Here is a 15,865-nt window from a genome sequence, read left to right as displayed (position 1 = left end):
GGGTGTGAGTCCAGCCCCTGTCAGACACTGGTGCAAGCAGTAACCGCTGCCTCTTCTTGATTATTGTTCCATATCCTAAACTGGATATAGGCAGAAACTTCACTGCCTTCAAGAATATCCAGATTGGTCTTGATGTATATATGTGTTTTGTATACTTATGCTGTGTTTACCTGAAGGTATGTATATGTAATAATAATTACTAAGTAACATGTAATAATTTAAAAATACCAAAATAGTAAGCTTCATCGTATGACATAGATAAAATGTATATTTAAACAATTTCACTGTTCTTTTAATCCAAATTGATTTCGCCTTCGATTTTTTGGGGTTCTTTCCTTCATACCCTAATGGGCTGTATATTTAAGCGACATAAAATATAGCACCACTTGCATTTATTATTCCTGCTGTTAAAATAGCCCACTTCATGTAAAAAGGCAATCTAATGACATTTCTTGCTGCTGAGTTAGTAGAGCAGTGATTCTAATGAAATAAAATTAGAAATATGGTGGGTTTGTATATTTCTAAACTTGAAAAAAGATCCCACATCACAAAATATGCCAGATGCAAGACTGACTGCTTTTATACATATGAACATTGTGGAGGTTAGGTATGAAGACATTACAGGAGAAAGTAAAATATTGATGCATTGTAACTTCATTGCACCAAGATTGGGCTTTTGACTTTTAGGTACCAGCTTCTAGTTATTTTATCATGAAAACATATTCTTCCCATTATAGTTCACAAATCTTGGAAGTTTGAAAATTACCTCAGATCAGTGCTTAAGAAATCAATCACCTTTCAAATGCTGTGTTTAGACTTTTTATGCGTATGTTGAATTGGTATTGAATTCATCATGTTTAATTTAGGTATTTGATCAAGTGAAATCCTACCTAGTCTGTGTGAACAGAAAAGGAAAAGGATTTACTCACTTCATGTAATTTCCTCAATGTAAATTGTTTGTATCCAGAAGGCAGATATATACAGGTTTTCCTCACTTTTTTTAATTCATCAAAATGTATGTCGGTAAATTAGAGAGCATTGAACAAAAGGGAAGTAGGGTCATGTTTGGGTAAATTTTTAGAAGGCCCGGATTTCAATATGCAATATTTTGAAGGTGTGCTGCATGTTACAGGCATGTTCCAGCTGCTTCTCTTTTAGGGATGGGAATGGGATTTTGTTGTTCTGAGTCATATGATGTTTCTTTGGTGGGTTAACAAATGCCTGAACTTCTAAGTGGGAGAACCACATTGAGCTTGTTCTGACAGTTGGATGGGTGTCTTATGTTGGAGGTCGTGTGGGGCAGTCTGTAGCTTGTAGCACAGTTCGGGTATTTTATTTTCTGTTATTTTGTTATACATTAAAGCTGGAGAAACTCACTGATATATAAATGATATATCAGCTTGAAATTCTGTGTGTTATTCTGTGCATGTGGAGTTCTCTTTTTCCTTAAGGGTATGTCTGATTAAAAAAAATCTCAGAAATGCATTGTTCTTGATGAATTCTTAATGATTGATCTGCTATTCTGAACCCAACTATAATTCTTACATACTTTTAAGTGATTTATATGTAATACAGAACTGTAGATTTAAGTTTTAAAGGCTTTTAGGCATACAAACCCTAAAAAAGCCTTTGGTATGGCACACAGACACTATGTGTCTTCTTTGTCATTAGCTTGTTCTCCTTGACTCTATATTGAGGTTTCTGAAATCCATCTGACTAATCTGGCAGGATTTACAAAGTCCATAGAACAGATTCTTCCTTTTGCTCTGTATGCTTCCTTTTACAGCAACAGTTGTACGTCTCACTACTTTTCTACAGCTGTATTTAGCTTGCACTAGTCCACTCAAATTATTTTATGATCCAATAACTTAATAATTTACAGAATTCATAATCCCGAGGTTTTGAGAATCCATAACCAATACAGTCACCTCTATAGATGCCTATTTAAAATATTTGGCAGTGTAATGTTGTCCCAAATGAATCCATGTTGTTGGTGTATATGTCTGCATCATGTAGAGGTATACAAGTCTTTTGGTTAAAACCCAGCAAAGTGGCGGAGATCCATGGGATTGTCCCAACAAACTTTCCGATGCTTTCTTTGACTAGTTTGACATAGTGCTTTAACAGTTAAAAGGATCCAAACTTTTACATTTTACTCATTGTGATGAGTTTTTTGTAACCATGTAACAATCTGGTTGTCTTTTCATGTAAACATCTATGTAAATGAAAACTAACAATTTTATTTCATGATGTTTTGGTCTGTTTTTTTTCAATTGTATCATTGTAACCAGCTGTTCTTGATGAAAGATGCTCAATAAACTAATGTATACTGTAATCTTATGCATTAAAAGTGCTAAATGGGTCCAGAGAGATACCACAAAAATTAAATGGTAAAACATTATAAATCCCTTAAGCATTTGTGCTATGTATTGGTCTGCCCTGTTGTTTGACACTGGCTTAAAAGTGCTTTTTTCCCCCCTTATGTGAGATTTATGTATATTTAAAATCATTATCTGCTTTGTTTTTTGGGGAAAACAGGTTTGGAATTAGCCGTAGATCCCCTGCTTCCATTGACAGGCAGAACACACAGTCAGATACGGGCGGTAGCGGCAAATCCACACCCAGCTGGCAAAGAAGTGAGGATAGTATCACTGACCAGATAGGTAGGTAATGAATTCTTTACAATGAGCAAGTGGTGCTAACTGCAAGGTGACCTTAGTAATACCTCTCCATGCAGAGAGAACACCCTCTTAAGCACTGTGTTTTCAGTGTCTTTGAAAGTTAACCTTGTTCATCAGGATGAATAATTAGGTCTGGAGCACGTACTTAAGCTTCCGCAGTCTGCTTCCTTGAGACCTGTAAGTATCACCTGAGGAAGAAATTATTTCATTTCTTCATTTGATTGTGAGACTAAATCTACCTTAATGCTCTTGCCCTGAAACACACTGTCTTTTTAGAAGCAGTTGGGTAGACACACTTGTTAATTTGTCTTGCTGTTGAGGACTTGTTTGACCTTCCCCACTCTCCTGAGTAGCTTGGCTTAGTTTAATTTTTGCTTAGTTTGTCTAAAGCGCTTGTGATGCTCCTTTTCAAATGGTGCTATATAAATGCAAATTGACTGTTTGATCATTGAAGCTATAAAAACACCATGTACAAAATGGAAAAAATGCAATTAAGGTTTAAATAGTGAAGTCAATCTATAGCTAGGTAATCGCCTTCTACCAGTGTATACGTTTTTATTGCACATGGCAATTAAGCTGTCAGCTTAGGAAACACATTAACAACATAAAATAGCTAGGTACTAAGAATTTATATTGTTAGGCCTTCATTTGAAGGTTTTGCACATAGACATTTTGCTACAGCTATGGCTTGACTTAAATGGGTACCAGTAAGATTAACACCAATGGAAATGTCCTGTCTACAAAAAGCATTGATCCAACATGATGACTGTGGCCAAGGTTGCTAGATTGTTTTTTTTTCTAACTTTTTTTACCACAGATTAAACAATTCCATAGTTTTTATAGGTCACATATAGGTCATTTTACTGCATCAGTATACAAATGGACTAGTGTTCAACACAGAATAAGCTTCAGTGAGATCAGGAGTTTAAGGCGAATGCCAGCCTCAAGTTCTAAAGATGTACTTAGTTCACATACCTTCACAACCTCAGTAAGCTGTGCCTTATTATTGAAGCCATCTGTCAGTACCTCCCTCACAACTCCCCCAAAATTCTCACTAAAAAACTGTGATTATACTGATCTACAGTTCTCATTTTGACAGAACAATTTTTAATCACATATGTTTTGATATTGAGTGATGGTAACGACACACGTAAAACTGATCTTTTGCTCAGCTTTACTTTTGCAGACCAATAGTTGGGTATTGGTGCCGGCACTGAGTGGAGCTGCCAACAAGTCCTGTTCTACAGTGTCAGATGTCAACATATTAGCAAAATAAATAAAGCCAAAAAAACTAGGAAAAATTGTGTGGTAGAAGAGGTGGCTCCGGCATTTGGCAAAAGCTGAGACATGCATACTGACATATAATCGCTGTATTTTATCTCTTGTGTATCGTCCTGCATTCATAGAGTCGCAGTTGGAAGCTGCATCTCTGACTGGAGACTTTATTGCCAATCTGGTGAATCTAGGTGAAAGTTTGGTTCTATGACAGATAAGCACTTTTCCATTTGGGATAATCTGTCTCAAGGTAAATAAGGCATTAGGTGTAGTGAATCCACATACTCACTCCTTCCTGGCCCATCCTTAGATACAGAACACCTTTGTTCTTGGTTCACTGACACTGCTTGCTACCACTTGTCCAGGGCAATCAAATTTGATGATAATATTATTGCTATCATCATTATTATTCTTTTAAAAACCCACAACTTTCATTTGTTTTTAAAAAATATAGTAATACTGCAGATTAAGATGAACAAAATGTTGCTGTGTTGAGGAAAGCACTGCTGTTTACCATGGGTGTTGATAAGTACTTGATGTTTGTAAGCACATACTCTAATTAAAAGGAGCATTTTTTTAGGTGCAGGATATATGTAAAAACATATGTAAAAACTCACAGCTGAGACACATTCTTTCAAATACTGACCTTGGGCTCTGAGGAGGCAATTACCTACCTAACAGGCTGTATCTGACCACCCTCAAGACTTCCATAGTTATATCCTGGGAAAAGAGTAAATTTAGTTGCCAAAATGCGCTCCTGTGAGCGTACATGTAAGGTGAATGATTTGAATTCCATCCACTTCTGTCAGGTTTAGTTTAATAAGTATTCCTTTTGTACACTTATGCAGTTCCCACATTCACAGCCAGCAATGTTTAAGAGAATGCTATGATTTGGACAGATTTTTTGCTATCTTTTCAATTAGAAAATGTTTATTTAACTCACCGTACGTTTGATAAGAAATATGTGTAGTAATTGTACTGGAGAAAATGTGTTCATTTAAGTGATCACTGTAGACTTCTGCTATTGTCCTGCCTTGCGTAGAATGCCATTTTAGGAAATGTGAATCTTCAGTCTTTTTAATCTCTCACTAGCGGGCATCATGCCTATAGTGATACAATGTCAATACACTGTGAAAATGAATATTCCACTGTTTTAATGCTCTGATATAGTGCTGTTTGACAAGGGGACATGAAACCATTCAGGTTGGTCTAACAAAAGTCAGGCTTCCTTTTCCATGAAGTCTTAGTGATTTACGCCAGGCAGGAATGGGCCCTCACTTCCTCACCTGTGTTTTGTCACACTATGTATTAGTTTTTGGCTAGTGATGGTATTGGAAAAATTGCTGTGTAAAATGAGGTTACACATCTTTTTAGCTTGTTGCACTGCATATGCTCTTCAGTATATCATTGTGTGCTATATTGCAGAACCAACATGCCATCTCCCAGCAGTATCAAAAGTACTGCCGTCCTTCAGAGAAAGCCCCAGTGGAAGACTGATGAGACAGGATCCCGTGGTACACTTGTCTCCAAATAAGCAGGGTCATGTAAGTTATCCTGAAAAAGGAATTATTTAATATTTTGGTTTTGCTCCACAAGCTCTTGATACCAAAAGTGTAGTGCAAAGTTATGTTTAGAGTGTCAGCTAAAAAAGGAAAAAATCCCCCTCTCTACTAAAACCTGGAGAAAGCAGTAGAGCAGGCCTGTTGTTTTCTAAATCCTACAACACAGCACATTGAAATATTTATTAGTTAATAAAGTTTTGCTGCCAGTTGAACAGCAACTGCTAGTCTGTTACCTTGTGATAAGTAAAGGATTTGTGGAAATAAAGCTATTCCTAGGCCTCATACATAAGACTTAAAGTTTACTAATATATCTTATAATGCAATGCCCAGAAAGCTGCTTTTTCAAAACAGAATAACGATCTTGCTTTTGATTTTGTATTTTCTCCATTTTCATCACATAGTGTAACTATTAATTCCTTTCCATAAGGAAATTAAGTCCTTCCACTCTGTTGGAAGTCTGTCTGAAAGGTCTACTTGGAATCCTGCTGAAAAAAAATCTTTCTTGTTCTATTAGTGTTCAGGATCTAAAGGTAAATTCTGTCCTTCTGTCTCCACAGAGTTAGATATTCACACATTTATGGAGACTATCACTTCCCAATTTACATACAGAGAGACAGATAAATGCAGTAATGTTCATAAATTTAAAATGTCTTGAAAATTATTAAAGTCACTGGAATAAAAAAAACACTAAACTTTTACCCAATAAGCTGTATCACTCGATTTTTAATTATATACACAACAGGCTAAAATACAGAGTTGTGTTGCATGATGATACTGAAAGTATTAGTTGCATTTATTTAGATGTGAGAAAGTCTTTAATTGGTTCCTGGTCTTTAATTTGCTTCTGCTTCCCAGCATTATTATTTCAATACAATTGGCAGTGTTGCTTTTAGGTTATTAATTCATAACAACACATATTTATTATTTAAAATAGAAAACATCAAAAAAACCTGAACAACAACACATCTATCTTCATATTCTTAGAAGCACAGACTAGTTTTTAAATTTAGATTGACCTGTTTTCCATGAGATGTATTTGACAGCATAATAATGTAATACATAACTCATTAGCTTGAGTGCAAAGTGCAGCACTGGAATTATCAATGCTTGCATTCTTCTTGTTCAATCATTGTTAAAGTAAATCTTTATTATATGGGCAGATGGATGGGGGAGTGATGCATTTCCTAATGAAGAGCAGGGACTTCAATTGGAGACAACTAGGAGTCCAGATCAGCTTCATATTCCTCCTGTTTTTCTGTCAGTTCTTGCTTTAGTATAATGAAAGACATGGATGCTGATGATTTCTTGCTCTCAGTACGCATGCGTTCTCTATTTCCCCTCTTTTCAGCTGAAAACAGAAACAGTATCTATTTTTTTATATTTGTCTGGGATCTCTGCTCATGTCTGCTCAGTAAAACTCTAGGGGTAGACAAATAGGAAAGTTCTAAGTCTCCTTTCTATCCATTCGCTTATTCCTAGGCTATCTGGTGATCAAACAAGTCGATTGCTTCCTGCTTCAGTTCTGATTCTGTAGATGATCAGAACTTAGATAAATTCTTTGAACTTCAGATGGATATAAATACCCCAGTGGTAGGTGAGCTGCTAAGCAACAAGTGTATGGCAAGAAATTCTTCCCAAAATGGGATATTCCACCAATGCCCACTATGAAATTGAGGGCATTCAATTTCTCTGTAATAGTGAGCTGTAACCAAGAACAGGACATACAAACCAACCAGACACTTGCATGCCCTGATTGAGTAATTTAAAAGCTTTAGATTAAAGCTTCCTTTCATGCAATTCTGCTTTCTGGAAAACAATTTCAAATTAGTTAAATGGTGTTTCAGTGGTCATTTGCAAAGGACACTCCTGCTGAGGAGGAAATACACCCTATTGGAGATGGGAGGAAGAGCAGTGGTTATGATCTTCTTTGACCTTTTGATAGGCAATTGGATTATGAAAATAACAGGCACTTTCTGTGGATTGGTTATGTTTTATGTTCTAAAACATTGCAGTCTTAAAATTAGAATATTTTTAATTACCATAGTTATAAATCAAGTCAAAGTCTACATAGCTCAGCCAATTTCATTGGACTGGGCTGAGCAGAACTGCACTTGGAAGGAACCAGTGTAAAGTATTTTGGGACAAAATACAAACAACTCTGGCTTTTCCTGAATAGTTAAGACATGGCTTCCAAATCCATATGAAAAGTTTTTTATGTGCACCCGGAACAGAGCACATGCATTGCATTGGAATTAAATTTTTAGAGTTTATTAGTCTTCTCAACTTACTTATCTCAACGTACTTAGGGTAGAAGAGCTAGTATTATACAGTGGTGACTTTTATAACTCTTTATTTCCCCCTTTCCATTGCTGTAATTCTGAAATAAACCTACAAATGTGGGTTTTTTTGGATTGTTGTTTCTTCTGTAGTCTGACAGCCACTACTCCAGCCATTCCAGCAGCAATACTCTCTCCAGCAATGCCTCCAGTGCTCACAGTGATGAGAAATGGTATGACAATGGAGAGCGCACCGAATCAGAGCTGAACAGCTACAACTACCTTCAAGGGACTTCAGCTGATAGTGGCATAGATACCACTTCCTACGGACCTAGCCATGGCAGCACTGCCTCCCTGGGAGCAGCGACATCTCCCCGTACAGGGCTCACGAAGGAGAAGGTGGCACCACTGTGGCACAGCTCCAGCGAAGTCGTCTCCATTGCAGATAGGACATTAGAAAAGGACAGCCACATGGACCGGAAAACTGAATCTTCACTGAGCCTGGATATTCACAGCAAAAGTCAACCAGCTTCCAATCCTCTAACAAGGGAGAATAGTGCTTACAGTCTCAGTGATGCTGTCTCACATACAAGGTAATTTTCACCTCTCGTATGATTGACCCCTCCGTACTCATTTTCCCATTCTCACTCTCTAACCTATCAAAAGCGAGAAGTAGATGTTGAAGAGAAAGGTTTCTAACTATGTTAACCAGTGTTTTGAAAGATCTCTGTGCAGAATGCTCGAAAATTAAGACCACCTTTAGTCTTCGCATCTGCTACTGTTTATAATACTAAAAGTCTTTGAGAGCATATTCCATACTAAACTGCTGCTACTAAACTACTGTAAGACAGACACAGCTGATGTGTTCTGTTCATAGGAAATACCTTGCAACAACTGCAGTTTGTATTGGATCAGAAAGGAGATCAGTCCATTTTTTTAATGAACGGTTTAATATGGGATTCTTTTTTAGTCTTGCAAGTACCCATTTCAGATGTTCTGCATTTTTTCCCCCCAGTCTTTTTGTTTAGAAATCTGCTTGGAGTCAGTATGATCAATACTGAGAGCAAGTTGCTTGGGAGTGCTAGCATGTAGATTTTAATCTCATTCTGCTGCAAGCTTGTGGGTATGACACATTACAGTCACCTTCCCTCTCTTCCTCAGTTTTGCCACTTGTAAAATTAGCAGTATCAAGTTTGTGTATAATATACTTGAACACCTCAGGTGGAAGATACCCACTTCACAAGTTAATCAGCACTGGCAGAAGCAGAAAATGTTTCAGACCATTTTCTTAAACCATTTTCCAAGAAGTATTCTATGTGCTTTTTGAAAAATACTCCTACTCTGTCATACTAGCAACAGGGAAAAAGCATAGGTCTTTCAGGGAGGATGCATGATTATCGTAATTTGTTGGCCTTCTGGAGCCTGACTTGCATTTTTATTCTTAAGGCATCTCTGTTTTGAGTGTGTAGCTAAAATACCTACAGACTGGAAGTCTGAAGCAATTTTTGCTAATTGTTTTGAACAAAGCTACTGTTTGTGCAAGATTAGATGTTTATCAGACAGTTCAATAGCTCCTCATACAGTAGCTGCAAATAAGGGGTTGTCATAGAGACTGTAATGGTCTCCATGTACTTTGTCGTGGTAGTTCTGACTAAGAAATCTATTAATGGCGGTCCCAGTCTGGTTTTCTGCCTCTCTTCATTGGTCATTTTTGGCACCAGAGCTCATACTCAGTTCGTATACATCCCACCCAGGTCTTTGAGACTGGTGTTTTCAGTAGCTATGCATGCATGAAGGACTTGAGGAAGTCTGTAGAAAACACTGTGCAGAAGGATTTACTTAGATTTTGGGCATGTTAGCATGTGCCCCTTTCTTGAAGATAAAAATCTATATGGTGGTTATCTACCTTTTATTTTAAGATAAGCATGCTTATGCTTATGTTCATTTTCTAACATTCAGTAGAATTTAGCATATGCCCTTGCAGTACTTGTCTGAATGTAACTACCAGTGGCATGAAATGTGAGATTCTTATATGCCACTTGTAATAAAATTGTCACTAACATTTTCATTTGGAAGGATTTTTTCAGAAGTGACTTTAAGAATCCTGGAAAATTTACGTGACTCTTGGAAGTTCTGTTGTAAAGCTGTGCCTAATGGGAATGGCATCTTTGTACATCTGAGGTTCTGGTTTCCTCCTTGAACTTTGCAAACATAAGTCTAGGTTGTTTTCTCATTATTTATAATATTATAAATTGTGTCTCCAAACCTGGTATTTTCTCTGTTGGTTTGGATTAATACACGTGATGTTTCTCTGATGATATTGAAATTATTCTCTCCCTGTATTTTTGGGGCTGTTACTGAAATTTCCAGATAAAAGTTCCCCAGGCTTTATGCTGGAGATAACAGTTGAGGTTTCTTTTTGCAAAGTTCCATTTAAACTCAGATATTAATAATGCAGCTCTTTACAAAAAGGAGTAATAGCAGTTTGTAGAACACATGGGGCATAATACTTCAGAAATACTGCAGGTCTTGGACCCACATTGTTTGTTGTGTTGGATTAAAAACAGGCTGACTCATGTTCCTTCTTTATTATTGCTTATTTTTGAAGACTAGGGCATGTGTTTGATGCCTCACAATAAAGCAAAGGCACAGTCTCGGCTAAAAAGCTTTTCTTTTGTTTCTTGTGGCACCCTCAGTTGGTGGTTGCACATTGAATAACAGTGCTGACCTGAGGAAACCCCAGGTCCAGCTGTTTGCTCCCCACTATCCCATAGTTCTCTCTATGGAGGCACATCAGCTTGGAGCGGGAGTCTGGTGAAACTGGTACTTCCAAAAGGTAACCACGGCTTCCTGCTTCAAGGAGGTAAAGAAGGGGAGACTAAAGAAAGATTCTGAATGGGCTACTTTTCATGAGAAATGAACAGCTTAATTAGTGTATTTATCAATTTCTAAATTGCTATCCTTTGCTGCATCTCACTTTTTTACCTTTTGCCTGTGGATGCCAGAATGTCTGTAACATCCTTAGAATTGAGTTTCTGAGCAAGAAGAAAAGGAATTTGGCCCTAAAAAGAACTCTGTGACAAAAGAAAATAACTACAAATTAGAGTGTTTGTGTCTGTAGAAGACGAGCGATAATTAGTGTTCAGATCATTTGATGGTGCATAAAAGAACTTGTACCTGAGTAGTGGTGGCAAAATGTAAATTATAGTGATTAACTTCTACAGCAGAGCTTCTGGTTGGGTTTTATTTTTCTTCTCCACCCCCATTCCCAAAGTCCTTCCTGATGATTGTGCAGATTTCTCATAGCGTCCCAGGAGAACTGCATTATGTAGGCCAGTAATTACACAGAATCATTATAGCTGAATGTCATTAAATGAAGCCATATGTGCTGATGGCATGAATTCCTTACAAAAAAAATAAAATCAAACTTTTATTTCTACCCAAAGTATACAGTTTCTTATGGTCCTCTTACAAAAACTAAATGGATAATTCTGGCTATTTGTAATCAAGTACATTTTTCATTACTTCTAATAATTTTAAGATACTTAAAATATTATTTAATGGTTCTGGTATACTTTTATGAATGGCTCATCTGCAATTTTTGCAGTTCACCATTTAGTATTTGAATTTTTTCATAATTCAATCCTTGATGTCTCAATAATAGAGGTGGGAAGTAGGGGACCAATAGTGACTATCTCTCTGTTCTGAAAATGAGGACTGAATCTCTTCCAGATGTAACTAAGCTGGTCCAGGTGTCTATTACAGTATGATGAATTCTCTGCTTGCTTCCTGGTGTCAAATATTCTAATAACTTCCCATCACTACCAGTGCTCCAGCTCCTATTTAGTTTTTGTAGAGTTTATCCAAAGCCTATTGCTCTCCAAATATTCTCTCCATTAACAAGTGTGTCTTTTTAGCTGTCAGTACCCTATTGGCCTGCCTGTGTTTACTTATAGGGTTAAAAACTTCAGTCATGTCCACAGTTCTTTGTATAGTTCCTGAAGCACAATATTCTACCAAAAATACTATATTGTAAAAACCACAGCTCAAAATATGCAATGCACTTGAAAGAAAACTGTATTTAAAACTGCATGCTAATTTTACTTGCAATTGCCAGGCCACTCTTAGCATCTAGTATATGATACATACTTTAATAAATATTAAAGTAATAATACTTAAAATATACAATGTGTTTCTACAATATGTTATATAATAAAATATTCTTTTATTATATATACATATGCATCTTATATAAATTTTATATCGAGCATGATGAACATCAGTTTTTACTGTCTTTGCCTAGCAATATTAAGGATCAACACTACTAGCCCATCTAGTTGTTGTTATTGGTTTTTATTAAGAAATGGTTTCTCACAACTAGCACTTCCTTGAGCAATACCTGATGAATTAAAGAATTCTGAAATGTGAACAGAACTTTTACCCTACACTGCAGCAAAAGATTTTCCACTTCTTGAGTGTGTTTAGAAGGGAGTAAAAACGAGGAAAAAAATTGCCCCATACATTTTCTTTAAAGTTGTGCATCTGCCCCAAATCCTGGTGGTAAATTCTGTGGTAGTGATGCCTCACAGATGGGCTTGTTTGCTCAGCATGTGTAGTTTTCTTTCAGTATTGAGGGAGAGAAAGGGAGAATGAAGAAAAATTTGCTGCCTCTTCCCCTAGCTCTTAATTTTCTCTGCTTTCTTGCTATAAATTATGTTTACTTGTATCTGTTACAAATACAAAGGTTGTGGTATGCAGCACCATATATACAGGGTTGATGGACAGGAAAATATCTTCCTGTATTTTCTCATTCTGTCATCTTGTGTATAGGCTTTTCAGATGTACAGATGAAGGGAAGGAAGAAATATAATTCTCTAATACAAAATCTGCATTATTGTAATTTGATTTGCATACATATGGAGCAGTACATGTTGCCCCTGATGTGAGGGACTGCACGGCATGGGCTGCAGCAGACAGTGTTGCTTGAGGTTGGAAGACTACAGTCCACCCAGACTCTTCATTAAATCCACAGCATTTCACTCCTGGGAATCATGGTGCTTAACTTGGGTCATATGAAAATGAAGTATATTTGAAGGTGATTCTTTAGACTGCATCTGTTGTCAATGAAGAGAAAAGAGAAACTCCAAAGCATTAATTCTCCCTTCATATCTGAGACACCTAGTTTGAGACAAGGACAATCACCTGCTAAGGATATTCTTCATTGGCTACAGCAGGAGCCAGACAAGTGGCATAGATTAGATAACTGGCTCCCTAAGACTAAATGTACATGATATTGTTTTCCCAGGTGGCAAAAGAAATTTTACATTAAATTCCTTTTTTTCTGTTTCAGTAAGAGAAAGAGATGTGAAAGTGCATTGTTCTATCAAGTTATAAAAAGATTGGTGAAGAATTTTCTGTTAAGCTAAGAAAGAAGAGATCATTCAGTGACTTTATTCAGCGTTCCAGCTAATTTTTATTTCTCAGTTAGAAACTGTTCTTTACCATGGGGCCATCTGTTTCAAGTTCCTTCACTGCAGTGTTGGATACAGGGATGAAAATGTGACTAAGTTGTGTAAAGAGCTGATAGAAAACTGGTCTTCAAATATATAATGCTATTTCTGTACTCAGGCTGTACACAAAGGTTTCCTGTAACTGTGCTGATAAATATCTGACCTTTTAAGGTTGTTATAGTAAATGTTGTCTTAAGACCTAGCACTCCTGGTATGATGCAAGTTGCATCGGATTTGAATATCAGCATAACTAAAGAGTGTCTCCCATCTAAATAAAGCCCCTCTCCTTCTTCTAACAATAAGTTGCAGTTGGTCATCACAGCTCCATTTTCTATCTTGACAAATTGTGATATATGTTAAAAACCTGCTCTAACTTCTTGATTTAAGGGTTTTTTTGGTTTTTGATGTTTTGGGTTTTTGTTTGTTTGGGTTTTTTACCAAGGTGAATAACTGCTTTTCAGGCAAAATCCAAGAAGCCCTCTTTTGAAAGCTGCATGGGTTCTTCTTTTGTTTGTTGTGAGGTCCTAAAGAGACATTTCCTGTTACTTAAGTTCCTTCAAAATATGTTTTCTTTTACAGCCAGGAATTCCAATAAGAAGTTGGACTTAGGTTCTTTTTTGCTAACTCAGCTACAGTGTCATGTCTTACTTTTAAGCTGCCTAATGACAATGAACCCTAGATTTCCCATTTTGTGAAGGCAAATGAGGGGAGGGTGGTATATTATGTCCTTAGCGGTTGCTTGCAAAATTGTTCCATTACCATGTGACATGTTTAGTGATGCATTGGTGGAAGGCCCTCAAGAAGAGCAAACTGGTTTTGCTACTCTAACCACTGTTGATAAGAATAACGTCTCGTGCCCAGAGTTCTGCTTTAAAAACAGTTAAACAAGGCACATATATACACATTTGAGGCAATTTTTGTCTTTATTATGTTCTTTTCCTAGTACCATGAGCTCACGACACTCTGCCAGCCCTGTTGTCTTCACCAGTGCCAGAAGCTCACCTAAAGAAGAGCTTCATTCTGCCACTTCTCCCCAGCTTGCACCTTCTTTCTCCTCCTCCTCTTCCTCCTCATCTGGTCCTAGGACTTTCTATCCTCGCCAGGGTGCTACAAGCAAGTATCTGATCGGATGGAAAAAGCCAGAAGGGACAATAAACTCAGTGGGGTTTATGGATTCAAGAAAGTAAGACTGGTTTTTTGTTCTTGTTTGATTATTTGATTATAAAGAAGCATTTTGATCTTTGACAGTTTTCTGTATAGAAGAGCTCAGGACTATTTAATACAATCCTTCATCTTCTGTAGAACTTCATATCTAATCTAGAGGTCTGCAGTTAGGTTTAAATATTTAATAGTTTGCTAATCTTGTTCCCTGTTAACTCGTAAAAGTTTTTTATTATTATTTCTAGAGACTTCTATGGATTTCAGTCCTATTAAAGCTTATCTTTCCTTTGGACTTCTTAAAGGTGACTCAAAATGCTGTTTGAGCAAATACTAAAAATCTTCTTATCGTAGAGCCTGAGTTTTACTTAAGCCTCTCATCCATGTAGTAGTACGGTACATGCTGTGCATTAGCTCTGTGGCACTCCACGTTGCCTTGTTAAGATGCTGTATCTAGTTAAGATGCCTGTATCCAGTCTAACTGGCTTAAAGCTTAAAGCAAGCCAAGATATCAGCATTACAATATGCAAGTATCTCTTTTGGAAGAGAAATTGAGAAACAACTTTCTAGAGAAAATACTGTTAAGTCAAGTATGACTTAGAAAGCAAGTGGTTCAGAAAGCCCATTTCAAAGTAATTTATTCAACCCTTCTTGGCTGTTATTGAGTGAGGCACAGTATCCCTAGAAGATACCAATAACTGGCTGTCAAAAGGAAATGGTGAAACTTTGTGATAACCACATTATAAAAAGAAAAATTTAAAAAAAGAAAATATGAAAGAAACTTGGTGATTTGCTACTTTTGGGCTCATTGAAGACTTTTTTTTTTTAGTTTTGTACAGAATGCACATTATTTTAATGGATTCAGTCCCTTGTTGGGAAAATTAACTACAGTAACTTTTGAATTATTTTATTGCATTGCTAGTTTGTTTTTAAACAAGCTTATTGCTTCAACAGGTGTCCGTTAAGATGAGTCTTTACTGAAGGAGTGAAACTTCTTCCATCCTCTATGCCCCTTACTTAGTTTTTTTCTTCTAAAAAGTTGAGTGTTCTGTAATTCTTGTTTCATTCATGCCTCCTGCCTCAGGGCTTTGAGACCTGAATGTGTCTATTCCATTTCATTTAAGACGTCACCAGAGTGATGGCAATGAAATGGCCCACCCTCGGCTGCGAGCTTCAGCAAGAGATCTACGAGCATCACCTAAACGAACATCCAAGTCCACTGTTGAAGAAGAGCTGAAGAAACTGATAGATCTTGATAGCCCAACACCTGAATCACAGAAGAATTTTAAGGTATGCTAAAGAGAGAGAGAGAATCTTTTCTATTCTCACCCACAACAGGAAAATAAAATGCAAAGCATTCCCTGAATTTTCATCATGGACAGAAAATAATCTGTTTGTAACAG

The 15,865-nt window shown here is 36.9% G+C and overlaps 1 protein-coding gene across 7 annotated transcripts in view; it reads left to right on the top strand.

Moving 5' to 3' along the window:
* Window positions 1-15,865, top strand: part of SIPA1L1 (signal induced proliferation associated 1 like 1) — a 191,062-nt gene that overhangs the window by 164,045 nt on the left and 11,152 nt on the right. For all 7 annotated transcript variants that reach the window (XM_027707499.1, XM_027707516.1, XM_027707492.1 and 4 more), the window contains 5 exons: window positions 2,539-2,663; window positions 5,382-5,500; window positions 7,948-8,387; window positions 14,248-14,487; window positions 15,587-15,752. In XM_027707499.1, coding sequence (XP_027563300.1) covers window positions 2,539-2,663; window positions 5,382-5,500; window positions 7,948-8,387; window positions 14,248-14,487; window positions 15,587-15,752 — 1,090 coding nt within the window. The remainder of the gene's footprint in view (window positions 1-2,538; window positions 2,664-5,381; window positions 5,501-7,947; window positions 8,388-14,247; window positions 14,488-15,586; window positions 15,753-15,865) is intronic.

This window comes from Neopelma chrysocephalum, unplaced genomic scaffold, assembly GCF_003984885.1.
Source record: "Neopelma chrysocephalum unplaced genomic scaffold, ASM398488v2 Primary Assembly neopelma1_24, whole genome shotgun sequence".
In the NCBI taxonomy this organism is placed as follows: domain Eukaryota; kingdom Metazoa; phylum Chordata; class Aves; order Passeriformes; family Pipridae; genus Neopelma; species Neopelma chrysocephalum.
The sequence above is the reverse complement of the archived record's forward strand: the minus strand, read 5'-3'. Positions and strand labels throughout refer to the sequence as shown.